Source organism: Stenella coeruleoalba, assembly GCF_951394435.1.
Source record: "Stenella coeruleoalba genome assembly, chromosome: X".
Taxonomy (NCBI): Eukaryota; Metazoa; Chordata; class Mammalia; order Artiodactyla; family Delphinidae; genus Stenella; species Stenella coeruleoalba.
The window spans coordinates 110045312-110072549 of NC_137152.1; the positions used below are offsets into that span (position 1 = coordinate 110045312).

Genomic DNA, 27238 nt, shown 5'->3' on the forward strand with positions numbered 1-27238 from the left:
ATCTCATCCCCACCTAATGCGAGGCAGAATTCTTAGATGGTCCCCATGATCTCCCCTGCGTGATGTTATGTCCTGTGTAATCTTCTCTCCTTGAGGGAGTGTGGGTAAGATCTGTGACTTGCTTTTAGTCAATAGAATATGGCGAAGGTGACGGATGGCACTCTCATGATTAAGTTACATCATATAAGGCTCCATCTTAGAAGACTGCAGTGAGTGATTTTCCTGTTGGCCCTGAAGAAGCAAACAATCATACTGTGAACAACCTATGGGAGGGAGGTAAGTGCAGGTGGACCGGAGGGTGGCCTCCACCAAGCAGACAGCCACAAGGAAATGAATTCTGCCAACATCCATTCAGGATTCAGCTTCACCTTGGAATCTGATTCTCTCCCACTCACACCTCCAGATGAAAACACAGCCTGGCTGACACCTTGATTGTGGTCTTGTGAGACTAAGCAGAGAATCCAGCTACACCATGCCCAGACCCCTGACTCATGGCAACTGTGAGATAACAAATGTGTCTTTTTCATCCTTATTTCCCCATTAATTCCCACCAGCTGTATCCCAGATGGGTCTGAATTGTGCTATACATGTTAGTATCTCTGGCTGAATTTTTGTTCCCACCATTCCTTTCAATCCAGAATCCCTCCCTTCCTGCTAAGTGCCTCATCTAGGAAACCTTCTGAACTTCGAGACCACTGGACCATTGCTTCCACTGCATTTTTTTTTTTTTTTTGCCACACCACATGGCTTGTGGGGTTTTAGTTCCCTGACCAGGGATCGAACCCAGGCCCTCGGCAGTGAGAGCGTGGACTCCTAACCACTGGACCACCAGGAAATTCCCCCACTGCACTTTTTATTTGCACCACTTGTTTGTCCCTGATTCATACATTGCTATATGGCCTCTTCTGAAATCTTATTTTTATGAAAATGTTATTGAATATGGATTTTATATATATTACAAGGAACATATCAAATGAAGTTGTAAACTCACTGAAGTTCAGGATTCCACGCTGTGCACAGCATACTGCTGGGAATACACACCTCCATATTTAAAATTCGAGTTACATGAAGCAGTCAGCCAAGCGTGATTGGCCACTCATTGAGACTCTCCGTAGAGCCAGACCTGAGAACATCCCTCAGTGTTGTCCTCATCTCCCTGAGCTGCACTTTCCTTTACTGAAAATTGAACATAATGCCACCTACCACAATTATTTCAAAGACTAAATGAGACTAACGTGGGTGGCTGACACTTCATAGGTGCTCAATAAATGTGAGATGAATCAGAATCCAGGATGGCAAACCTTCCATGTGTAAAGGCTGCGCAGACACAACAGTGGGTGGAATTATCACAGGCAGGGCAATACTTCAAAGTGCTCAATGAAACTGAAGAAGCTTGTGCACACAAAAGGCCAGTTTAGGTAACTGTGTTTAAGTTTTAGTTTCCTTTCTCAGTAGATATACGCGGAATGCAAGGCCAGCGACCGACTTACAAACACTGATCAAGCGTGGGGAGGGATCTGAAGGAATGCGAGTAGGTCTTGCCAGGAAAGAAGTTTGCTGCTTCTGAAATGTTTTGGTCTTAGCCACTGGCAGGATTGATCGATTGCAGTTAGCAAAGCGTCTTCTGTACAGCCTGTCCAAGCATCTGTTTCTGTACCTCTGCACAACTGTTGCTCAAATTCACTCTTCCTTTCGAATTATCATCTTTGAAGAGCAAGAGAAAAGTCCATCCAAACCACCCTACGTATCTTAACAGCTTCCAAGTCCTTTAAAGGAGGGTCCTTAACATTTCCCCTTACCCCCTGCCTGGGTTCAAACTTCAACTCCCAGGGTTCGCCCAAGTCCCTCCCCTTGCCCTGTCATCTAATGAATATGCAAATAACATATAATTGGCAGCCAATGGCGTGGGTTCTGGTCACATGGTGCCCATGGTAGGTGAGCGGACAGAAGTTGTGTGTTGGTGAACAGAGACAGCTCTCAGTCTGGGGCGAGCGCTTCAGTGAGCTTGGACCGATGCTCGGGCAATAGTCCCTGCGGCGGCAGCGGCGGCGGCGGCAGTAGTGGTGGCAGAAGAGAGGAAGGGGGAGGGCCCCGAGGGCTACACACGCTCACACTTTCAAGTTCCCTTGGAGGGAGAAGAGGTGGGGCTGCAGAAAGAGGAGGCCAGGAGCAGTTCCATCTGTCCCGTCCCGTCTCCCCCTCTTACTCTTGCTCCCTGCACCCTGGCTCTGCGAGAGTTGAGGGTTCGGGTGGCAGAACGCGGCAGTGAGGGCAAGAGGGCCAGGAGAGTGGGGACCGGAGCCAGGGGTACGGGGGAAGATGCCCATCCTGCTGTTCCTCATAGACACGTCCGCCTCTATGAACCAGCGCACTGACCTGGGCACCTCCTATTTGGACATTGCCAAAGGCGCTGTGGAGTTATTCTTGAAGGTAAAGGGAGGGGAGGGGAGAGATGGGGAGAGTTCCCTAGGGATGGGGGTGGTGGTGGATTTAGGTGCTTCTGTAACGTTGGTATCGCCCCCTCCTCCCCCCTTCCCTTCGCGGCCCCCTCCGTCATCCCTCGTCCCGCAGCTGCGCGCCCGGGACCCGGCCAGCCGCGGAGACAGGTACATGCTGGTCACCTACGACGAACCCCCGTACTGCATCAAGGTAAAAGGGCCATCCAGGGGGTGGGCCGGGCGGGAAGCGGGAGCCGGTCGGCCTGGGCAGCCGAGCCCCCCTGCCCCCGCCCGAGGCGGTCCTGCGTCGCCTGGCGGGGCGGGCGGGGCGAGGTGGGGGCGAGGGCGGGGGTGAGTGGCGCCTCCGCGGCTTCCGAGGAGCTGCGGCGCCGGGGGTCGGGGAGGGGGCCGGGGGAAGGGCGGCCCCGGGGAGAAAGCGCAGGAGAGCCGGGCCGGTGGCGGCGACGAGCGCAGCCGCCTCGGAAGATGGCGGACATTTTGCTTTTGTATGAGCCGGAGAGGGAGACCGAGGGCGCTGCTGAGATGGAAAGGAGGGAGGGGAGGGAGGAGAGGGGAAGGAGGGCCCGAGACCCGGAGGGAGGCTGCGGGCGGGCCCGCCCCTTCGGGGCGCACCGCGCGCGGTGGAGGCCGAAGGGCCGGACGGAGCCGGCGACTCCGCCCCGAGGTGCTGCGGGCTCGCGCGCGGGTTTTCCTGGAGCCCTGGCTCCGCCCCCGGCCCCTCCTTCCCCCCCTCCTCCCTTCCTTCGCCGCTTCTCCTCCCCCTCTTCCTCCAGCTCCCCTCCCCTTCCTGCTGAGAGCGTGGCAGAGCCGGCCGCCGGCCTTCAAAGATTAGACTACTGCTTTTGCGCTTCTGTGGTCTCTAACCCACCCCCACCCAATGGAAAATCAGTCCGCGGAGCCAGCCTCCCAACCCCCAGGCCCGGAGAAACTCTTTTTACTTCTTCTCCGGCATCGGTCCGGTTAAGCCCGGCTCTGTTACCTTAGCTACTGTTAGTGTTTCATTGGCGATTCCACCCAAGCCGCGACAGGGTGGGGCGGGGAGATGCAGAGTCTGAACCCGCGGGGACAGAGCTTTTTAGGGACCTGGCCTACCTACTGACATCATAAATTAGGTTTGTGTTAGTCACGTAGGGATTTGTCCAGGGAAAAGAAAGGAAGGAAGGGGAGGACTCGCTGAGCGCGGTTACAATAGTCAAATGCGATGACTTGATCCACAGGGTTCTGACCTACAGGAGAGAAGTAGGGAGCACTTCACCTCCCTACCCTTGTCCTAATGGTGAGGAGATAAAGAACTGCTTTGCCTGCAGTGGCCCGATAAAATAGAACTCAGACTATTAAAGCAACCTGCATAAGAGTCCTGCTTGCATATTGAAAATTTTAAAATACATCACCATAATCCTTGACGTCTTTCGCTAGATACCCTCTTTTTCTCAGAATTCTCTTAACAGGGTCGGGGAGGCACTGGATGTGTTGTAATCCGTTTTAGCCGAGTGAGGTGTTTGAAAGAATGGAACCTACCAAACTGAATAGTTGGCTATAGAGAGCGTTCCTTCAGAAATAAAACCAGAGAGGCTTTACTTTTGTAACTCGTAGCTTCGGTTAACAGTTTGATTAGTAGGTTCCCCTGAAAACCGGTCTGGTTTTGATGCTTTGTTTTCCGTTTTTGATTTATCTATTTAGAAAAATGGAGCAAGTAGACATCTTTAAGAATGCCATAAGCTTTTTAAACATGTCAGTTTCCTACAAGGGTGTGACCATTTTTTCCACATAGAAAAGCAGATGTTTGTCCATCCTAAGTATGAAAGTCTATACCCTTTGAGTACTAATACAGATAAGAACCCACCGTTTGTAGTGTGGCCATTTGAAATCCTCCTTAATTTGAAGTAGTTAAAAGGATAAACTATAAAGCAGTGTGCCTTTTTTTTCTTGAAAGGAATAACTTATTTAACATTTTCCTGAATGCCAAGACTCATAGTTTAAACATGATTTTTGATCTATAAAACTTTTATGGCAATATTTACAGAATCTTTGGAAAAGAAAAAGAAAGTCTGGCCACCTTCTTAACAACCATCATTACAGCTTTTTACCTAGCATTGTAATCATAATGTACATATTACTTTGAGTTCTGCCTTTTCCACCTATTTTGTCCTGTGAATTATTCCCGGTTGCCACATAGTCTTCATACTTAAAATTTTTAGTGGCTATGTAACTTATCCATGGTATTTTAGAGGCTCCAGATAGTTCTGTGAACAGAGGGGAAAAGTTGAATTTTGTTTTTAGTGGAAATTTCATCTGTCAGCTCTTTTTATCTTGCCATCTTCTACACTACATTTTTTCCTAAAGTAAAAAACCTTCTTCCAAGCTGACTTTGATCTTTCTCTTCTTATGCAGGGCAGGTGTGGGAAGATACTTTGTATAATACTTTCAGTTGCTAATCGTGAGTTATCTTCTTTAGTCTTCTCTAAAGTCATTCAGGTTTTTCCATTTTAATCTTACATGATAACTACACGTGCTAGGGAATGGTCAATGATCTTAATGATGTTCTTGTCATTTTGCTGTCTATACCTGAATTTCTAATGATATGCCATATATTTTTTTTTTAAACTATTTTTTTTTTTTTTTTTTTTTGGCGGGCCTCTCACTGTTGTGGCCTCTCCCGCTGCGGAGCACAGGCTCCAGACGCGCAGGCCCAGCGGCCATGGCCCACGGGCCCAGCCGCTCCACGGCATGTGGAATCCTCCCGGACCGGGGCACGAACCTGCGTCCCCTGCATCGGCAGGCTGACCCCCAACCACTGCGCCACCAGGGAAGCCCAGATATGCCATATTTTGGTAGCATTTTCTTTCTGTGAGTCCCTTTCGGTCACTCCCTGCTGCCCACCCCCGTCCCTCCCCTCAGCATGTGGTAACTATTTGTTCTTTTGCTTTTAGGATCTAGCCATTTTGGAAGGTCTGAAATTTTAGAACATTTGGTGAATTTTTCTTAAAATTTAGTCTAATCTTTCACTTGCTAATAGCTGGGAGCCATAAATGTCTGTTTTCTGTCATACTGATTATCAAATAGGTCTTTATTTGACTGTCAGCAGGCGTCTTAGTTGCTACTTGAAACTGCACTCTTCGCTAGGACCCTGAGGTCCTTTCAGCAAAGTGATGTTAGATAGGGTTTTATTTGTTAACTTGTTTTTCTGCAGAATAACGTGAAGTGTATTTTTGGATTTCTGTACAGTTGGAGGGCCATTGTTTATCTCTTGTCAAAGTAACTGCCTACTTATTTCTCAGGTCTTGGTTATATCCAACTCTAAACACTGCAAAACCAATTTTTTTTTCCTAGTAGAAGATTCAGTTCTGCTGGTGGTGTAACAGGCGTGAGTTGTGCATTTGGTTGGAAGGTTTTTTTCCTAATAGGCGTGGAACTATTCCCAGTATATCCACTTACAAGCTCTGACAATAAATCTTGTTGTGAAAAGTTACTGTGACTGGAATTCTTCACTAAAGTATACTGTTGAGCATGTGAATATAGTATTTCACCCAGGACTTAGTAGCTTCTTACTGCATACCCCTTAGGACATGGCTATGTGCTCTTTTAAAATTAGTCATACCTGTAACTTGCAGTCAGCTGGGCATGGATGGAATTAAGTTTGATTTGGGGAACCATATAAAAAGCATATGAAATGCAAGTATTTTGTGCTACATCTGTTTCAAGTGTTGCTTTGTAGACAGGTTTTATACATAGTGTCACAAATGTTAACACTACATTTATACAATGGTATCTTTAGTGTACACAGCTGGGATGAAGCCTTTTAATATTTTTAAATTTCCAGTGTATCCTTATAAGACTAATACATGGTTTTAAGAAGTGGGGTGGGGTTTTTTTTTTCTTTTTCTTTTTTTGGTATAATAATTCTTAATAGTTTTGGCTGAGGTTCTGCTGTCTTGTATGTTTTGTTTTGCTATGAGTCATAATTTCCTTTTATTCAGTGAATAGCAGAGGTAAGCTTGTCGCTACTACTAACTCTGAGCAAATTGAGGGCACCAAGAAGAAAGTGAGCCGTGAGACTGGAGTAGATAATAAGTATTCAAAATGGTTTGATGTTTGAAGCTACTTTCTTAAAGCGATTTCTTTTTTATTGAAGGAAATGCTTTTTTTCTAAACATAAAACTGAGTCATTTTTCTAGAAATAGCTGAAACACATGTATAAATCATGTACAGACTTTTTTTTAATAAATAGGGAGAGTTGTTTCAAAGAAATATCCCAAGTCTGTAATTTGAAACAGAGAGCATTTGAAAAAGTGCAATTTTCCCTTGAGTGTTGCTTTTTCACATCCTGTAGCCAGCCTTGCTTACTGGTATCTGTGTGCCTTTGTCAACATGTATCAGCAAAAGGCAGTATTTTGGCTTACAGATCTAAGAAGTAAACCTATGCTCTTTAAATGATCTGTGTTCCAAGCATTTAGTGGTATTTTTAACTAAGGCTTAACTTTTTCATATGCCCATGAGTATATTTTATGGGGCTTATTTGGAAAAGGAGTGACTTTTAGGGGAGCCTTTCATTGTGGTTGGAAGCTAAGGAAGTGGTTTTGGGTGAAACAGTGGCAACGTGGCTGGTGAGAACAACTGGAGGCAATGGAAGGTGCATTGAAAACTCAAAATGCCACAAAAGTGGGGCATTGACTTTTATAATTAGTTGTTCCTCCCCTGATCTTGCTTCCTTTTCACCTTCCTCATTGGCCATTTGAAGCGTGTGATGATAGTAATTTTGAAATGAAAAAGGGGGAAAGAAATCATCAACAAAATGAAAAGGCAACCTGCTGAATGGGAGAAAATCTTGTCAAATTATATACCTGATAAGGCGTTAACATCCAAAATATGTACAGAACTCAGTACCAAAAAACTAAACAATCTGATTAAAAAATGGGCAGAGGATCTGAATAGACATTTTTTCAAGGAAGATATACAGATGGACAGCAGGTACATGAAAAGATGCTTAACATCACTAATCATCAGGAAAATGTAAATAAAACCACAATAATATCACCACAGGCCTGTTAGAATAGCTGTTAACAAAAACACAAGTAACAAGTGTTGGAAAGGATGTGGAGAAAAGGGAACTCTCCTCCACTGTTGGTGGGAATGTAAATTGGTGCAGCCACTATGGAAAACAGTATGGAGATTCCTCAAAAAATTAAAGATAGAACTAACGTATGATCCAGCAACTCCACTTCTGGGTACTTATCTGAAGAAAATGAAAGCATTAACTTGAAAAGATATAAGTACCCCCGTGTTCATTGCAGCTTATTTATAATAACCAAGATATGAAAACAACCTAGATGTCCATTGATGTATGAATAAAGAAAATGTGATATATGCATACAATGGAATATTATTCAGCCATAAAAAAGAAGGAAATCTTGCTATTTGTGCCAACACGGATGGACCTTGAGGGCATTATGTCAAGGGAAATAAGTCAGACAGAGAAAGACAAATACCATGTGATCTCACTTAAATGTGGAATCTAAACCAAAACAAAATGAAAACAAAACAAGCTCATAGATACAGAGAACAGATTGGTGGTTGCCAGAGGCAGGGGGTGGAGGGTGGTCAAAGTGGGTGAAGGGTGGCAAAAGGTACAAACTTCCAGGTATAAAATAAATAAGTCATGGGATGTAATGTACAGCATGGTGACCATAGTTAACACTGCTGTGTTGTATATTTGAAAGCTGCTAAGAGAGTAGATCTTAAAGGTTCTCATAAGAAAAAAGAAAAAATGTAATTTTGTGTGACAATGGATATTAACTAGCTTTTCTGTGGTGATCATTTTGCACTATATACAAATATCAAATCATTATGTTGAACACCTGAAACGAATACAATGTTATATATCAAGTAAACATATATACATACATACATAAAAAGTAAATGCTTCCAGACTTCTATCCAACCTGTGAATTAAATATAGTTTACTGGAAAGAATTTTAAGAATGAGGTACTCTGCCTGATAGCTCTTTTTCTTTATGTAAGAGTAGAAGGAGGAATTAGAACTTTAGTGAAAGCTTATATAGAGAACCCTCCATCGGTCATGTGTAACTACTATGTTTATCTGCACTTTTGTTTGTTTGTTGTTTTCTTTTGCAGCAAATAAAATATTTCTTGTTAAAAAAAAAGAAAGAAAAGGGGAGATTTGGGGGTAGAAGACTAGATCCCTGGTCAAGGGAGTAAGTGCTACTTTCACATTAGGTACCAGCTGGGAGATGACTAGGGAGTGCTGAGACAATTATGGAGTCCTGTCTGTTCTGTATCCTAAACCTGTCTTGTATCCATTCATTCTTATTTGCTCCTCCCTTGTTTCAACTTTCATCTGGACCATTGTTTCAGCAGCCACTCAGTTGGTCTCCCTCCTTCTGGTCTTGCTTGCCACTGATTCTTCACCCTCATCACCACTAGATTGCTGATTCTTAAAATAGAGTAAATTCAAAAGTCATTCCCCTACTAAAAATTCTTCAGGGACTCCCCATTATATTTCAGAATAAAATCCAAACTACTTAACCTGGTTTTGCCAACAGTGTCTCTCCACACTCTTCAGAGTCACTTGTCCAGACTCACTCTGCCTCTTGCTTCTGTGCCATTGCATACGTTGTTCCCTCTGCCTGGGACACACTGGTTGGCCTGACATGCCTCACTTCTTCATTCTACATTCTCAAAAGTCATCCTGCCCCTCTGCCCACCCCTACTCCAAACAGTGTAACAACTTCCACTATGATCCCTTAACCCTCTGTCTAGAACTTAACCCAGAAAATGCTTCCTGCTTCTTCCTGCAATCCCTTCCTCCCCTGAAGGTAGCCGTTGGTCTGACTTTTACCACCATTGTGGTGATATGACCAAAATGGTGTTTCTGGCAGATAAGTCTGACATTGGATTGCTACTATAGCAGTCTAGGCTTTCATATACCATGTGTTCATTCAGCACCCTCTGTGGACTGTACTATACTATACTTGGGGCCGAAGGTGACACCAGGAAAGACTTGGCCCAAGGGGAAACTGGAATAGTAAAAGATACGGTCCTAGCCCTCAAGGGTCTTGAGAAGAGTCATTGGAAAAAGGTGACTGGAGAATGTGGATTAAGATACGGGAGATGTCAAGAACAGTGGACTCTGAACCAACAGATTGCAGGTGAGGGAGGGAGAATTGACAGGACCCAGTGATGATTCAGTTTATCCAGTCAAGATTGCAACTAGTTAAGACTGGATCGCAAAAGGGCTTCGAAACCTACAAGCTAGAGTTTGTACATTTCTCCTGGAATGAAGAGCTATGAGGTGGATTTGAAGACAAATAGGATAAGGCTTGTTGTCTGTGTGCTTGCATGGTTATTATGCAGAAGCGTACGTTGAGGTGGGCTGGGGGAGATGAGAGAATGAGAGGTGGGGGAGATCTAAAATATGTAGTTGAAGTTGCCTAGTTTTGCATTAGTGCTGGCCACTTGAGAGCTTTTGACTTTGAGGTTAGGATGGGGGTAGGAAGGGTGGCAGAAGGGCAGGGCACACATAAGGAAAGGGCAAATATTGTCCTTTTCAGTTTGCCTTTGCTTCAGAAATATAACTAGAACTGTTTAGAAGACAGGGTTCTCAGTTTCACAGAGTGTTCCAAAATGGCAGCTGTTCCACGTCTCAGGGAGAAATGTGCTTTCCAGAGAAGGGCAGGACTGAAGGACCCTCTGAATGCGGGGAGGAGGGGACAGGGATGAAGAAGTGAACCAACCGGCTTAATTTAAGTACTTAAATGAAAAACTCTTTGTAAACATGGCTGTCAGTTCCCTTTTACTAAGAATGTAGATGAGAGATCCAGGCAGTCTCTTTGTGTGTCTATTGGAAGGTTGGAACACGCTATCTCCTGGATGCAGTGTTCTAAATGGTGATTAGGTTCCCAGACCTTCCTCCCCAGGAAAGCCTATTTAACCCTTCATGCCACTTAGCCACAGAACTATTGTGTTTGCTATTGTTTCTACTGGGAAATGGAGTTGGGTTTCCAAGGTGCTTTGTTAAAAACACATCCTTTCCCCCCCTTCTTCCTCACAACTCCAGGTGGACTAGTGGTCCCAGAGAGGGGTGGGTACACTCTAAGAGCTCCATCAAAGACGGTGAAGGGCTGAGGTGTCCGTGAGGGTAGGCATGGCTCTTCAAAATATACCAGTCACTCATGTCAGACTGGCTGTATTTGCGCCGTTCAGTACAGCATCCACTAGCCACGTGTGGTTATTGAGCCCTTGAATAGGTGGCTAGTTTGAATCAAGATGTGCTGTAAGTGTAAACTAAACACGGGATTTTGAAGATTTAGTACCAAAAGTATATAAAATATCTCATTAACAATTTTTATATTGACTACAAGTTTAGACAATACTTTTGATATATTAGATTAAATTAAATATATTATTAATCTCACTTGTTCCTATTTTTTAAATGTGGCTACATGAATATATAAAATTACTTATGTGGCTTTCACTATGTTTCTGTTGGACAACAGTGTTGGTCTCTATTTTTTCTTAACATATTTATGATGTTCATGTCCTAGAAATTGTTTCTGAAGGGGGATTCTCCCTCTCAAAGTTCTGTTTTAAGTGAGCACCTCCATAATGGAGTCATTTGTGCATGAGAGGTTATCATACAGTTCAGAGTTGATGGGTTGATAACCCTTGGCCCTGGGGTAAAAATATGAAAGCATCCCATTCTTGTTTGTATTGAAAGCCAGTTTGGTTGCTTAGACTTTTGGATACAGTTGGTGATCCAACTGGTTGGGTTAGAAGTTTTTTTCCTGGGCTAAGTAGAAAAGAATATATATGTGAACTCCTAATGTAACTACAGTAATTCAGAATTCTGTTTGTAATATGTGGTCACCAGTGGCACAAAATGTTCCATGCTTTTAGTGCTATTAGAAATATGTAACATATCCCTTATTAGATTTACATAGCTACTTGGCCTAAGAATTCCCAGGAACAGTATTCATCAAGAGAAGGAGGATAAAGGATAAATTCTTTAGCTTGGCATAGTGTAAAACCTAAGAAACAAAGAGGGGTTTGTATCACTGCTCTTGTTGAAGGCTTTCTTGAGGTTCCCTAGCAAGGCCCTTGTCTTATATCATGGGAAGTCATCAGTAGCATTAAAAGGAGGGGGGAGGTCCAAGTGGGGCCATGGGCGGGCTCCCATGATCATTACTTTCTCTAAGCTCAATCCTCCTAAGGGGGATTACAGGAGTGACAATGTTATTTTTTGTTACTGTAATGGCTCCTATTTAAGGAATAAATACCAATGTCTAATTCTGAGCCTCGGTGAGAGTACAGATACGTTGATGAATAGCATGTATATGATGTGGAACCATTTTGTAGCCCTAGTTTTAGATCCTCCTAAAACCTATCTTATAGTCAAAGGTGTTATCTGGCTTTTACAGATATGATTCGACTTATATCTACTTCCTTATAATAATGAACAATAATATAATAGCTTTCTAATAATAGCAGCTGACATTTTTGAATAATACTTATGTACAGGGCAATGTGCCAATGAATGTACAGTGCTTATTTCATTTATCTTCCCAACCAGCCTAAATCACAGGTACTATTATTATCCCCACTTAACAGATAAGGAAACTGGGGGCCAGAGAGGTTAAGTAACACAACTGAATAGTAACCCAGGTCTGTCTCTATTCCAAAGTCTTAAGTAATGAGCCACTTCACTTTCCCTGTCAATTATGGTAGAATATTCCTTTTAATAACTTCTCAGTGGTATTTTCTCATTATGGTATAGGTCCTGGGATCATGCTATTATTTATCGTTGCTTTTGATAGGACAGTGTTTGATACTAGAGCAAGCACTCGATGAATGAAAATGACTACTGCCAGTGTTACCATTTTTATTATTTCTCTGATTCTTTGTAGGTGAATATCATGGTGCATTTGTTTGTGAATCACTTTGGTCTTTGATATCACAGTTATGCCCCTACTCAGGGAAAGAGATGGAGTTGTTGGGACTCTCAGTTGATGGAACTTGAGATAGCTGGGGAGTAGAGGTTGAGTACTGGGGCCTAGGCCGAGTAGGCCCCATGGGAGGAACGGTAGGCTTGAAAAAGCAACACGGTGGTTTCTGGCGATCTAATGGCCTTCAGAAACAGATACATCATCTTCACCCTGTCACTCTCCTGATAAATGTTTCTCTTATAGGGAAAAGAAAGACAGTCAATGTACTCCACAGTAGCCATTTAGTTTCCTTTAATCCACAGCCCGTGGGAGAGGCAGAAGCCATTTTGTTAAAGGCCTGAGCATGCCATACTGCCTTCGCCGAGTTTTCTCTCTCAACCTGTGCCTGATCTAATGGTCCGCTCCCCATTTCAGCCAGATCTCCCATTCTCCTCAAGCCACACCCCTGCCATAGGCAGATAACTTTTCCCCCCTTCCTGCTTAGTTAGGTTGGTAAGGGATGGATTTCAGAGGATTGGAGGTGCTGCCAACTTAGCCACTGGGGTCTTAACCAGAGAAAAGTTACATGAAGGCTTTTGTGCCAGATGTGCCAGATGTTCTCAGAAAAAATAGAATTCTGTATCTTAAACCATATGTGCGTGATTATCTTAATATATATGTGCCTGTATCTTCAACCATATGCACCTACTCTTTCGTTAGTTATATCCTGCCCTGTTAAGTCGAATAGTTCACTAAACTTAGTACTAAGAACCAAACTCTGGACTTGAATGTTATTGAACAAGAGGCTCAAAACATTTGTTTGTGTGAGTAAGGAGTAGTACTACTGAGGAAAGTAAATATAGTTTATTAAGGTCTTAGGATTTACTATATAGCTACTTGGGCTAATTTACTAATGTTTATTCTTTTTGTCCTTGCCTATATTTGAAACTGTTAATGCTTCTTCCTTCCAGAAACTTATCACCTCCTCCCTTCTGTTTCTCCACCCCTGTCTCTGATAATTCTTTCCCTATCTGCCAAATTCTTTCCCTTGCTGAATGCCTCCTACCTCATTCATGATTTCAAATATTCCTTCTACTCCCCAACTTCAGCTTCTTACCCGGGCATCGCTAGCTGACGACGGGACATCTCCACTTGCCTGTCTCTCCTGCCATCAGCTCATAGTTAGCATGTCAAACAGACCTGCTTATGGCTCTAAAACTATCCCGTCTTCTATATTCCCCATCTTTTTGTCACTCAGGATTGCACAGTGGACGTTATTCAGCTTTGATCCTGTCCTTCCATCTTCTTCTGAGGCCTATCCCTTTGCAATGTCCCTTACATATGTTCCTTCAACTCAATTTCTGCTGCCAGCACTTCAGTCCAGGTCCTGACTTCTGTGCTTTGGCCACTATAGCAACCTTCTTATGTAGTCTTCCAAGTGCTTCCCAAATTCCTACTCTCTACCCATACCAACTGCTAACTTTCTAAAAAAGGTGGTTTCATCATATCACTCCCCCGCTCATAAGCCTTCAGAGACTCCCCAGTGCCTATGGAATCAAGTCAAAATTGCTCAGTCTGCCATTCTGAGCTCTCTAGGACCTGCTCCATGTGTCTGTATAAACGTATTTCCCATCATTTCCCCACAGGAGCCCTGCCCTTCAGCCAGACCTCTCTCTTCCACCCCCTGAGTTTGTCTTCCCACTCCTGATGCCAACTCTTAGACCATCAGTTAACCAAAGGGAGAAGAGAGAGAGAGAGCCAGAGGGACCAGAGGCCTGGGGGAGGAGAGAAAATGAACTGAAAGCATGCCAGCAAGGGTGTGACTTGAGGGGGAGGATGTGACAGAAGGTGCTTTAAAAGCTGTTATAATGATGAGAAGTTGCAGGAGGAAGGGGGAGAGAGCTGGACTCTGACCTTTAGCGGTTGATTAGCCTGAACCAGACCAAGATGTTTTTATTTAAATTGGCCTCAAGATGCTGGGAAGCCCTGCCGTATATTTAACCAGTCCCTCTTTGCCTTTGTCCCTGTGGAAGGGAGCTAGACAGTGGATAATGGGATTCCAGGGAGAATATCTAGTCTTTAATACAGCCATGACATTGGAAAATTGGGGGTCCCTCCTGTTGTATGTCTTGTAGGAGAACGTGCAAGATGTTTGGAGCAAAGTGCTCCTTTTTCTTAAAAGTTTACATGGGTATAGACATTGTAAATTCCATTTCATAGTGAAGTTTTTGAGCTATATGTTAGAAGTCTATTTAAAGTCTTCCTAGGTACTTTCATAAAAATTAGATTTGAAAAAGTGGTCATAGGATAGCCTGTCTGGTAGCTACTGATTAGACACATGACCCTGGGCAAGTCACGTAACCTTTTACGGTGGCAGTTTTCTTATCTGTAAAATGAAGGGATTAGACTAGATTATTTCCACTATTCCTTCTGAAAAAAGTCAGGAGAGAATTGTATAACTGAAAGGCAGGAAGTGGAATAATTCTGGCTGGGACGTCAGGGGGACTTCAGAATTGCTTTAATTTTTTTTTTTTTTTTTTTGGCTGCGCCGCATGCCATGCGGAACCTTAGTTCCCCGACCAGGGATCGAACCTGCGCCCCCTGAAGTGGAAGCGCGGAGTCTTAACCACTGGACCTGCAGGGAAGTCCCAAAATTGCTTTAAATTTTAGAAAACAGTTTCTGTAAGTGGTTAAAGTGCTGTATCACGTACCTACTGGTTAAATTGGTCACTCCATCTTATTGGTAAATGCCACTTCATCTTATTGGAGTCATTTCTGTTTGCTGCCAACAGTTTAATGTTTAGGACAGATTCCTAGCAATGGTTACCTCTGAATAGTGGTACTGACAATTTGGTGAAGAGATAGACTAACTTTGTTTTTCTGTTGGGATTTTTAACAATGAACGTGCGTTACTTTTATAATGTAAAAAACAGCTCATAAAAAGTTTTTGAGAGAATTTTTTAAAAAGAATTAGTCTGGAGGAAAGAGATGCCGTAAGATCTTTAGAAAGTAAGGAATGGCCATTCTGCTCTCTCCTCTCTTCAACTCTTTCTGTAATGTTTGGGTGGCTTAGTCTCACTCCTGTCCTTGTGTATTTTCCAAGACCACTTTTGTTGATTTTTATCTTGTGTATGTGTTCATAAAAATATCTCCTATCAGAACCCCAAACCTAAGCAATTGAACATGTGCTCAGCACGATAGCGTTTTTTTTTGTTTGTTTGGTTGGTTGGTTGATTTTTGTTTTTGTTTTTTTCTAATAATGAGTATTGGTCAGTAGCTACAGTTGAAATGGACTGGGAGTGAAAGAGGAAACTTAACATTTATATCTGACCGAGTTTGGTAAATTCTTTGCAGCCCTATGATATTTTCCTTTCAGTAACAGTTCAGTTGCCTCTTGGACAGAGGAGAAAATTTGGTTTCTACATGTTAGCATCCTCTGGTGAGATCAAATTTCTTTTGATCTTACGCTTTCACATGAACTCTGAGAGGTGTGCTACTTCATAATTTTATCTTAATTCCCTTGGGTAAGAATTGAAAAGTCATAAATGAAGTTTGCAGATATTTTAGACTAATCCTGATGATTGTTAATCCACTAAAAAAAAAACACCTTATCCTAGGTATCCTAAAGAGACACAAAATGGTGAACTTTGTGAGGGTGGAATCAAACTGAATCATGTCTTTGCCTGGTTTACTTAAAAATATGTGGTTATGAGAGTCTTTAACCATCTGCTGAAAAAACAATTCAGCAGGCCACAGACTGTCACATAAGTTTCTGCAATATATTAGGGGGTCAATTTCTAAGAATTTTTTTAAAAAGTAGAAGACTCAAGTAAGCTAGATTTCTTTTTTTGTGGTCTTGGCTGGTAGTATTTCCTGAAGCTTGTGGATGAAAATTGGTGGACTGAACCACAGAATGATAACATTCAGAGTTCTCTGGGAGAGAATTGATGTAATCAAATAAAATGGGCTTCGAGTATCTTAGCAAGTTCAGGACACTAAGAAGTGCCCCTGGGGAAGTAAATTTGACAAAAAGGAATCCAAGAGAACTGGATATTCTGTTGTTGTTTTTTTAACATCTTTATTGGAGTATAATTGCTTTACAATGGTGTGTTAGTTTCTGCTTTATAACAAAGTGAATCAGCTATATGTATACATATATCCCCATATCTCCTCCCTCTTGCATCTCCCTCCCTCCCACCCTCCCTATCCCACCCCTCTAGGTGGTCACAAAGCACGGAGCTGATCTCCCTGTGCTATGCGGGTGCTTCCCACTAGCTATCTATTTTATATTTGGTAGTGTATATATGTCAATGCCATTCTCTCACTTTGTCCCAGTTTGCCCTTCCCCATCCCCGTGTCCTCAAGTCCATTCTCTACGTCTGTGTCTTTATTCCTGTCCTGAGAACTGGATAGTCTTAAAACAAGTAATTTTACAAGAGAAAGCTGTATTAGTACATATAAAACACAGAATAATAGAATGTCTCCTTTGAACCTAGAACTGTATCAGTACCTTGAGTCAAGTGAGAAAACCACAAAAAAAGTGAAATCAGACCAAATTGCTACAGTATTAAGGGAAAAATATTGTGTCAGATAGGGTCAGAAAATATAGTGCGAGAAAAGTTTTCAAAGTTGATACAAGAAGCGAGACAATCCTATTCTTTCAATGATATAGCATCTTCCTAATGTGTATTTCACAGTTTTAACAACCTCCTTTATAGGTGCTCTAGCTGTAAACACAATTTAAAAAGACATTTTATATGGAGACACACCAAAAAAATAAAATAAAATAAAATACTAAAAAAAAAGACATTTGAACATATTAAAGTGATTTCAGCTGTTACAGTGTTCTGTTTACCTAAGAGGGCAAGTAAACCTCATCTTATATGTATCAGAATTGGAGTCCATTTTAGTTGTGAGAAGAAAATTCTCGAAGTTGAAAACTTAACTCGCACAAATATTCCATGTAAAGCTAAGGGCAAAGACCAAGGGAAAAGTCATTTGTCTTCTCAGGAGACAGAGTTGATTGGAAAAGCAGGGCTTCTTATTTTTCATGTCATCCTGTCCCACTGGTCACTTTACCAACACAAGAACAGTTTGTGATGACAAAGATGATAGAATGTTAAATTGGAGAAGAAAGTTAAGTTAGTTGAAAAATGCCATTGAAGTTGATTTATTCAAATTGTCTGTGTTGTTGCAGAGCAAGTTTCTCCCCAACTTCTGGAGAGCAGATGGAAAAAGGAAAATAGTTTATCTTTCAACAAGAGAAATGATGGCCCTGCTAAATTTAGACTCTTTGGCTTTAACTTGCAACATCTGGGAAAATACTTAAATCCGTTAATCATCTTGTTTGTAACCACCTAGAAGAGCCCAAGGTTCGGGATAGCCCTCTATATGAGTTTATGAAGGGCAAATATTACCAGGCTGATTTCATTTCCTTTAATAGAAGTTAAAAAGTCTTGTCAAGGAGAGGGAAGCAACATGTATTTTCTCTCTGGAATCCAGCAAGGCTTTTTATTCATTGTGAAGGGCTTGCTAACAAGCTAGGAAGCCTTGGATTGAATTGAACTCCTCCTCAGGGTAGGGTCCAAAGAGGCTTTCGGGTGCATGTGCTCAAAATGGGTTAGTGCAGTGGCTCAGCACCCAGTCAGAGGGACAGAGCAAGTGATGCCCTTCCAGTGAGAGGTTCTCTCGCTGCATGTGAGAGAGCCTGGCTTGTGACAGTCTGTAATAGAGAAGGATTATTTTTGCTATTTGAAAAGATTCACTGCCATTCTCTTTCAGGAGCTGTCACCCTAGAGAATTTTAACTATTCAACTGTTTTTTTATTTATACATATTCCATCTATATGGTCTTTTAAGGGGCGCTTCTTCTGTGGAAAGCTAGACGCAGCTGCCCTAAAAAAATGTTTTTCAGTTACCTTGGATGGAGAAGTTAATACCGTGTTCATTAAATCTGCACTATATACTGAGTCTAACACAATCATTTATATTTTGGAAAAGGATTGCAAGTGACCTTCAGAGATAGAGCAGGCGTTTACAGAAAGGGCTGTAACACCACTGCCACATCCTCTTCAAGGACAGTTGATCTGTTTTTATCTCTTTTACTTGTTTATACTTCCTGGTAAGATTTCCTTGGAGGAAAGAGTTCTTCATTTTAAAAAATAAAAATAAAATAAAAATCAATGAATCAGAGAAATGGTCCTGCCGAAATGGAATGAAGTTCAGGAAGGACAAGTGTTCGGGTGCTGAGGTTTGGGGGAGCCATTAAATAACACCCCTACCTTTCCCTCCTCCATTGAAACCGATGGAGAAATAAGACACAGGAGCCCGCCAGAATTCTAAATAACAGCGTTATTCCTGAGGAAAGCTAGACTGGAGGGTATAACTTAGATGTGTGTTCATAAAAAGCTTCCAAATAGTTCACATGTTGACAGACCTCCACTATAGTTCTGTCATAGGGGCAAAACCTACCCTTTAAGCACCATATGGCAGAGAACATACCAGATAAGGACATGGAAATAGGGGTGCAGAGGGTAGTAGAAAATATTTCTTTTAGGCTTTGCCCTTCTGAGGAAAGGAGTACAGACTCTCTCCTTTTTGTGGTGATATGAGTAGGGAATAAAAGGCTGGTGGGCTAGTCCGTAGAGCTGCGGGGAGAACCCAAGTCATTGACAGACTGAAAGGCCCATACTCTTCCTGCTGATATTCAAAGATGTCTTTAGTTGGCTATACAAATTTAAACCAGACCTGAATTAGCATATTTATTAAGATATGAGGCATTTTCTTTCTGTTAGTCAGATTTATATAAAGGATGGATACAAGGTATGGAATGATAGGATATGAAAACTGGAAGGGACCTTAGAGTTGGTTTTCAGTTTTTTCATTGCTTAGGTGAGGAAACAGCCCCAGTAAGGGGAAACGACTTACTCTGGACCACTTGTTTTGCCTGTTAGTTACAGCCAGGATTAGACCAGGGTCTTCCAAGTCCTAATTCACTGCTCCCCACACCCAACTGGTCTGCGTTCTGACATCAGGGAAAGTAGACTTAAACTAATGAAATTTGGAAATTCCATTAAACTTATGAACCTTTAAGCTAGTATAACAAGACATGTCTATGAGGTGAATATGTAGAATAGGTAGAAGAACCTCTAGTATAGTGGTTTACATTGGTGGGTTCTAAAGTTAGGCTACCTGGGTTCAAATCCTGGCTGTGTCATTTATTAGTTGTTTTGACCTGGACAAGTTGTTTATCCTCTCTGAGCCTCAGTGTGCTAATCTATAAAATGGATATAATAATAGCATCTACTTCATGGGGTGGTTATGAGGCTCAGATGAGAAGGATAGGTATAAAATGCTCTGCTTAGCATAAGTGAGTTCCTGACACATAGGCACTGATTAATATTACCTATGATTATTATTTATCATCATCATCATTATTCTCATTTTACTTCTGGGAGACTTTAAAAACTTGACCTGTGAAGACAGTAAACTCTTAGTTTAGGATTTCATTCACCCCAGGTTATTCCTTTGTCCTAAACCTCTGTTCTTTAGTTGTCTCAGGTTAGAAGTCTTGTAATCATCTGTTACTCTGTCTCATTTAGGCCTATGGTCTGTCTGTCACCAAGTCCTATCTTGGTGGTTCAAAATGTTTCTCAATTAACCCCTTCCTCAGGCCTAGATGCCTATTCTAACCTCCTAGCTTATTGTTCCTGACTACAGCTTCTTCTCCAGTCTATCCTATAATTCACTGCCAGACTGACCTTCCTGAGACACTGTTTGATCCTGTTTCCCCCAGCCTTGGAAGCTGTAATGAGCCTATTTTATGCTGAAGCAAGGCCAAGTTCTCCTGCCTGACCTTCAGTTCCCTCTAGATGATCTCTGTCCAATAGATATATAATGCCAGCCATACACAGCATTTCAAATTTTCTAGTAGCCACAGGTGACACTTTTAGTAATATACTTTATTTACCTAAAAGCATTCAAAATATTATCACTTCAACATGCAATCAGTCGAAAAATAAATAATGAGATATCTTCATTCTTTTTTGTTGTCGTTCTAAGTCCTCAACATCCCATGTGTATTTTACATTTATATCACATCTCAAGTCAGACTAGCCATGTTTCAAGTTCTCAGTGGCTGGGGGGCTACTGGATCAGATAGTGCAACTCCAGACTGTGCCTCTCTGACTTATCCACTATCCCCCCAACAAACAAGTCATACTCAAGTCTTACCTCCTCCTGGTCTGTTAAAACAAAATAGAGATGGTAATACCATGCCTATTTTATAGGATTGTCTTAGGCAAATGTGAAGTATGAAAATGCTTTGTAAGCTGTAAATCTCCATAAAAATGTATGGAAGTTATTATCAGGAGTAAAGGTTTTACTGACATGAGAGTAGGATATCTTTGGAGCTACTTGAAATAAAAGACTGTATGAAAGAAGGTCAACGGGCTGTCCTGAATTCATTTATGAAAAAATCAACTGCAAGCAATGAATGAAGAATATAAACATACTTTCTCCCACTAGAACTAATAATTATCTTTTTGGAAGAATTTTTCACATTAATAAGGTTCTCTAGATATTTAAATCACTCTGTAGGCCTTTTTTCCCCTTCAGCATTCTGAGGACTGGACTTAGGGGCATTAATTCTTCTCTTGAAGGAGCTAAACTGCTACCAAGAAGTTTATTGCTTTGGGTTGTAAATGTAGCCCATACACTGTGTAGTACTGAGATAGGAATACCATTCAAATTTCAAGTATTGTCTAATTCATTGCAAAGGATTGGAATTGACCTAAAATTGAATGCCAGTGATTCAGGTGCAGAAACAATTTGTAAAATGTTTTCAATTCATATTAGAAAAGAAATTTTAAAGAGCAGTCATTCTGACAGATTGATTAGTAACAATTAGGACACATTATTCTAAACACAGATGAGTTATAGGGTGCTTGCTTAGGTGGTACTCAAACCTTATCCCAACCCTTTACCAGATCAAGTAGTTCACTGATTTTTCTTTAGTCATGCCTTGAACTATCTTGTGGCTCTCAGGAGTTCAACACTCGCTGCAGATGTAACTCTGAGTGTACAGTGTAGAAGTTAGATTGCTAAATGAAGCCATTCTGGAAAAAAAAAAGTCAACTTTGTAAAGTGGCTTCTGGGTGAAAGACCCCACCATTCACAGGCTTGCCCAAGCAAGAGAACTCAACCTAATGTATGACCCTTTTTCTCCCTCACCCCTGCCCCTAATTAGCTACTAAATCCTTCTGACTCCACCTCTGAAATACTTCTTTAATCTGCAGCCTCCTCTCCATCCCCGCTGCCCTCGCTCAGGCTTTCATCACTTTTCTCATAAGCTATTGCAACATTCTCCAAACCAGTTTCCCTGCCTCAAGCTTCAGCTTCCCCTCCACCCCACAATTTATTCTCCAACTCCCAGCAGAACGATCTTGCTAAAATACAGATCTGATCATGCCACGCCCCTAATTAAAAACCTCAGGTCATTCCCAGGGCCAACAGATAAAATCCAGACTACTGAGCACAATGTACACAGCACGTTATAGTCAGAGCCCAGCTTATCAGCTTTGCCTCCTGCTGCGTACTCAGAGTGATGATAATCAAATTACTTGCGGTTCCCCAGGAAGCTCCGTCCTTTTATGAACTCTGTTCTCTTCCTTTGCCCTGCCCCCTCCACTCCTCACATCAGTGTGGGGATCCCATGATCTTCTCCTCATGCCATTAGACTTCTTCAAATGCCCCGTCTTCTGTGACAAGCCTTCCCTAACTCCCTGGTCATTTGTTCTTTCCGTCTCCATAACTGCATTCCTTATTCCTTTGCGGCAGGAACTCCTCAAGGGCTAATTCCTCTTGATATCTCCAGCATGTAGCATTCTGCCCAGCATAGCATAGTTGGTCCATAAAAATTTGTTGGATAAATAAAGGAGAGAATTGATGCTATCCCTCTCCCTCACCCGCAGCTGTAGACCTTCTCTTCTACCCCAAATAAGAAAGCTAAGTTTTGAATTCAGTGTGATTTATAATCACCTGCTGATATTTCTAAGTATTTGATTAGGACAATTCAAATCATAATCCTTCCTTTTAACTAAAGTTTAGTTTGTCTAGTTCAGTAAGATTTTCCTTGGGTCACAAGGAATTATTCACATCCTCTACTTTTCCCAGCTACTATAAGTCATATGTACAATCTGGCCAAAGGAATGATACATGGAAAGGTTCTACCTTTAGATCCTTTGACTTACAGGATATGTTAGGAAACACACACACACACACACACACACACACACACACACACACACACACACACACAGAGAGAGAGAGAGAAAACTCACATTTAAAAATAATTAATTTTATTTTTGACTGTGTTGGGTCTTCGTTGCTGCACCCGGGCTTTCTCTAGTTGCAGCGAGCGGGGGCTACTCTTCGTTGCAGTGCACAGGCCTCTCATTGCGGTGGCTTCTCTTGTTGTGGAGCACAGGCTCTAGGCGCGCGGGCTTCAGTAGTTGTGGCTCGTGGGCTTAGTTGCTCCACAGCACGTGGGATCTTCCCGGACCAGGGCTTGAACCCGTGTCCCCTGCTTTGGCAGGCGGATTCTTAACCACTGCGCCACCAGGGAAGTCCCTAAAAGCACATTTTTAATTTCACAGAATCCAGACTGTTGGACTAGAAAGGATCTTATCACCTTCACCTTATATGGTTATGGAGGTTGCGTACTGTTCAAGCCTGGGGGGCTCCATTCTCATGGGTCACAATGTGAATGGCTCTCCAGGGTTGTAACATGCACAGCCTTACACGGTATCCCTGTTTATCTAATCCTCTTCATTTTCAGATAATGAAACTTAGGTCCTAAGAGCCGACAGGTTTGCTCAAGGTCATGCATATGCTTCATAGTAGGGTACAGGCAATGGGCCCCTTTTCTGCCTTTCAGTCACTCTGACCCAGATTGCTTTAGGAGGCTATGAAACTAGAAAAGATAGTGTTTGCTATAGTTGTGTGGATAATGGTCTTTAGCTGAACATGAAACTTCAGTCATTTCGTTTAGCTCTGCATTATTTGCGCTAGCTTTCCACCTCCAGCTCTACTGGTCTGGTTGGCATGACTTGAACCTTCAGCATATTACACTACTGCCCACAGGGCTACCAAGACTCAGGTGCCTGTTTGTCCCACAAAGTTGCCAGGCTGTGCTGTCTACTGTCTCCTTTGCTGGCCTATTCCTCTGTGACCTACTGTTAGCTACCATCTTCTTTTGGCTTCTCTTCTTGGCGTTTTGTGCTGCTTTGTCTTTATAGCCACATTGCTGACTAGTCAACGTGGTCCTTTCCTTCTGTTCTACAAATGATTCAATCAGAGCATGTTGGCTGTTGACCTTGGGTCTTTGCTGCTGTTCATAGCTGCTGGGGGTGCCTAGGCGATGCTGCTTCTTTGTCAAAACTTTTTGTTTCTTTTCTTTCTCCTCTATTCTAGAATTGCGCCTTTCTGAATGTTTAAAGATGCCAGAAGGATTGTCTCCACATAGTTGTGGCTCCATTCCTATAATTCCACCTATACTCTTGTTTAAAGTGAAACTATTGTTTGGGAGAAAAAACTCTTGGTTAGAAAAGTTCATGTAAATCAGACACTCAATAGCTAATTGTCTCTATCAAGGACGATGAATTTAAAAAATTACTCCTTCCTCTGCCCCATGCTCTGTGCTCATCCTCAGTGTCAAACTAAGGTAAATACTGAGGTGTTTTGGTAGGTTTGATTGAGCCTGAATAGCAAATTAGGCTTCTTGAGCCAAAGCCCTCCAGCGATAATGGACTGAATGCATTGTTTGCATCTTTGCTCTTGATCATTAAGGCTGGCAGATCTTTCTGAAACTAATGGCCTGCTTGTGTTCCACTTGATCAGTCGAGATATAGAATAGAAGTAGATTAAAGAATTATTAACTTGTTAGAGGTTTGATACTTGCTATTTGGTGGTTGTTTGCACTTTATATATTGTTCATTGTATAATTGGGAATTTCTTTGTAAATGTTTGGTTTGCAGGCTGGTTGGAAGGAAAATCACGCAACATTCATGAGTGAACTAAAAAATCTTCAGGCTTCTGGACTGACTACTCTTGGTCAGGCTCTAAGATCCTCATTTGATTTGTTAAATCTCAATAGATTAATATCTGGAATAGACAACTATGGACAGGTAAAAAATAATTTGAGTGAGTACAGCTAATTTATTTTGGTGACTTGGGGTAAGAATTTAAAATTGGGCATGGCTACCAAGTTTTCTGCTCTTTTTTATAACGTCCAAAAGGAGGTCCATGTATCTTTTAAATACATACTTTAACAAAAATCGTTTCGGGGGAGTCTTTTATGTGGCTTGACCACAAAATATTTAAAATTGCCTACACATCAGATCATCAGCTATCATGGGATGAATACATTGCTGAGAATATTGGAACAAGACAATTGAAGAGAAACTTTCAGAGTCCTTAAGTCCCTCGTCCCTCTCAATTCAACAAAAAAGCTCTAGTATAAGAGGAAGGCAGAATAGCATTTGCTGATGTTATCATTACACTTTCCCACTGTAAAAACTCTGCTCACAATAACCAGTCACTGGCCAGGTTGCAGAGCATAAGTCAGGATTCTGAATGATACCCGGGTATGGAGGATGCTGCCAGTATAATCCCTTTAATATCTTTCTTTTATGATTACTTGGAAAGCAGAGGGAGAGGGGGATTTGGATGTTATAGTTTGGGGAGTTCCTGAATTATAAGAATTCCTCAGTTTATTCTGAATGTTACCTCTGCAGGGATTGTTATTTTGATTCCCACCCACTTCAGTCCCTAATCTTTTCCTTCTTATTTATCCAGGCAAATTTTATCACACACTTGAAAGATCACAGGCGAGGCAAATGTAAAAGTTGAAATACAATGGAGGCAAATGTAAAAGTTGAAATACAATGCTATTACTTTACACAGCTCTAATACTTTTAAAATGTATTTTAGGGGAGAAATCCATTTTTTTTAGAACCATCTATTTTAATTACCATCACAGATGGAAACAAGTTAACAAGTACTGCTGGTGTTCAAGAAGAGGTGAGATTTCTTTTTTTCAAATTTCATTTAAATGGCAGAGAACATGCAGCTATTTCAGTTAAGAATAAGTTTGAGCAAACGTTCCATCTTGGTAATCCTTGAAAGATTGCCTCATTTTATTGAGGACATCAAAGAAAAGTGAACTCCATAACCCTTGAACTGATTCATTTTTGTATGGGTTGTTATGATGAAACTTTTCCAATTTTGCCTTATCAGCTTCATCTGCCTTTGAATTCTCCTCTGCCTGGAAGTGAACTAACCAAAGAACCTTTTCGTTGGGATCAAAGGTTATTTGCCCTGGTGTTGCGTTTGCCTGGATTGGCTTCTACTGAACCAGAGCAGCTAGGGAGTGTACCAACTGATGAATCTGCCATTACACAGATGTGTGAAGTCACAGGAGGTATTGGCAATATTTACTATTTCTAAAGGAAAAATTCAGGGCAGCAGAGTACCATTTTTCTTGAATGCCACATCCAGTCTTTACTTCTTTTCCTTCCGAATCTTTCAACTCTGCTGCTTAAGCTCATCATTAGTGTGATGTCTGCTGCCAGTGTACTTTTGATTATTTCAAGTTGTATTTTAGGATTTCAGATGCTTGTATAGTTAAGTAGTGTTTTATTTGATCAAACTTGTACTATTTGTTTTTCCTTCTGGTATAGGTCGCTCCTACTGTGTTAGAACACAGAGAATGTTGAATCAATGTTTAGAATCTTTAGTTCAAAAAGTTCAGAGTGGTGTAGTTATTAACTTTGAAAAAACGGGACCAGATCCACTTCCTATTGGAGAAGGTACGGTAGATAACCTTTTTTTTTTTTTAACCTTAAAGTGTTATTATAGGAGAGTGATCTGAAATTGAGAAAACATTGAACTAATCACAGTAGATGCGGTCTTCACTAGCCACACACAATCAAGTGGTTACAAACATCCATCCAAACAACTACCATTCATTCATTGCCTGTGGATACATTTCAGGTAGCCAAATTCTAGCTTTAATTCAATGTCAAATATTCCTCAGAAAATTCTCCCTTTTCCCTACCCATTTCATATTCCAGGTCCCAGTCTTGGGATGACGCTGAATTCTTCACTTCTCTATTCATGAAATATCTGGAGATTGACTACAGAGTGCCATTTAACCAGCCATCTGCTTTTGGTCTTGTGAGCGCCAAACGTGCCAAGCTATCTTGATGAGATCTGTGAATGTTTAGCCAGGAACTGCTAATATCCTATAAGAGCCTACACCAGTATTTTCCTGGCCACTTTTTAACTGCAGAACCTTTTCTCTTCAAATGAGATTTTATGGAAACTTCAACATCTCAAAATATGAAAGCTGAGCTACTTTTGTATTGGGAAAGGGAATCATACCCCATTGCACGGCTTCCTCAGAGCTCTGTTCCAGGCCATCGCTACTCCTCATTCCTGTTGGTTCACACACACACATACATACATATGTGTACCTAGACTCCATTATCACCACAGTGCTTGCCTGATCTGATCCATACATTTTAATCGCTGTGGCCACAATTAGTGGTAGCTGCCTGGAGAAGCAAAGGGAGTAAGTGCAAAGGGGCAGAAAGACCCACATTTCTTGCTGAAGCAGTGGATCCTGTGGTTCCTGACCTTTTTGCTATTTAGTCCCCAGAACCCTTTGAGAAGCTATTAGAAAAAATAGAGACCCCTCTCCCCAGGAAAATGGACATGGGCAACACACACACACATAATTTTGTGTTTCATTTCAGGGGTTCTTGGACTCCAATTTAAAAAC

General features: G+C 41.8%; 1 protein-coding gene across 8 annotated transcripts in view; it reads left to right on the top strand.

Moving 5' to 3' along the window:
* Positions 1 to 1948: 1948 nt before the first annotated feature.
* INTS6L (integrator complex subunit 6 like) overlaps positions 1949 to 27238 on the top strand; it is a 48955-nt gene continuing 23665 nt past the window's right edge. For 2 of the 8 annotated variants that reach the window (XM_079909825.1, XM_079909827.1), the window contains exons 1-6: positions 1952 to 2430; positions 2572 to 2649; positions 24432 to 24581; positions 25387 to 25476; positions 25693 to 25876; positions 26136 to 26264. In XM_079909825.1, coding sequence (XP_079765951.1) covers positions 2320 to 2430; positions 2572 to 2649; positions 24432 to 24581; positions 25387 to 25476; positions 25693 to 25876; positions 26136 to 26264 — 742 coding nt within the window. In that variant the 5' untranslated portion in view covers positions 1952 to 2319. Of the gene's footprint in view, positions 2650 to 24431; positions 24598 to 25386; positions 25477 to 25692; positions 25877 to 26135; positions 26265 to 27238 lie in introns of those variants that run through there. The other 6 variants (XM_079909824.1, XM_079909823.1, XM_079909822.1 and 3 more) reach the window with 6 other exon arrangements.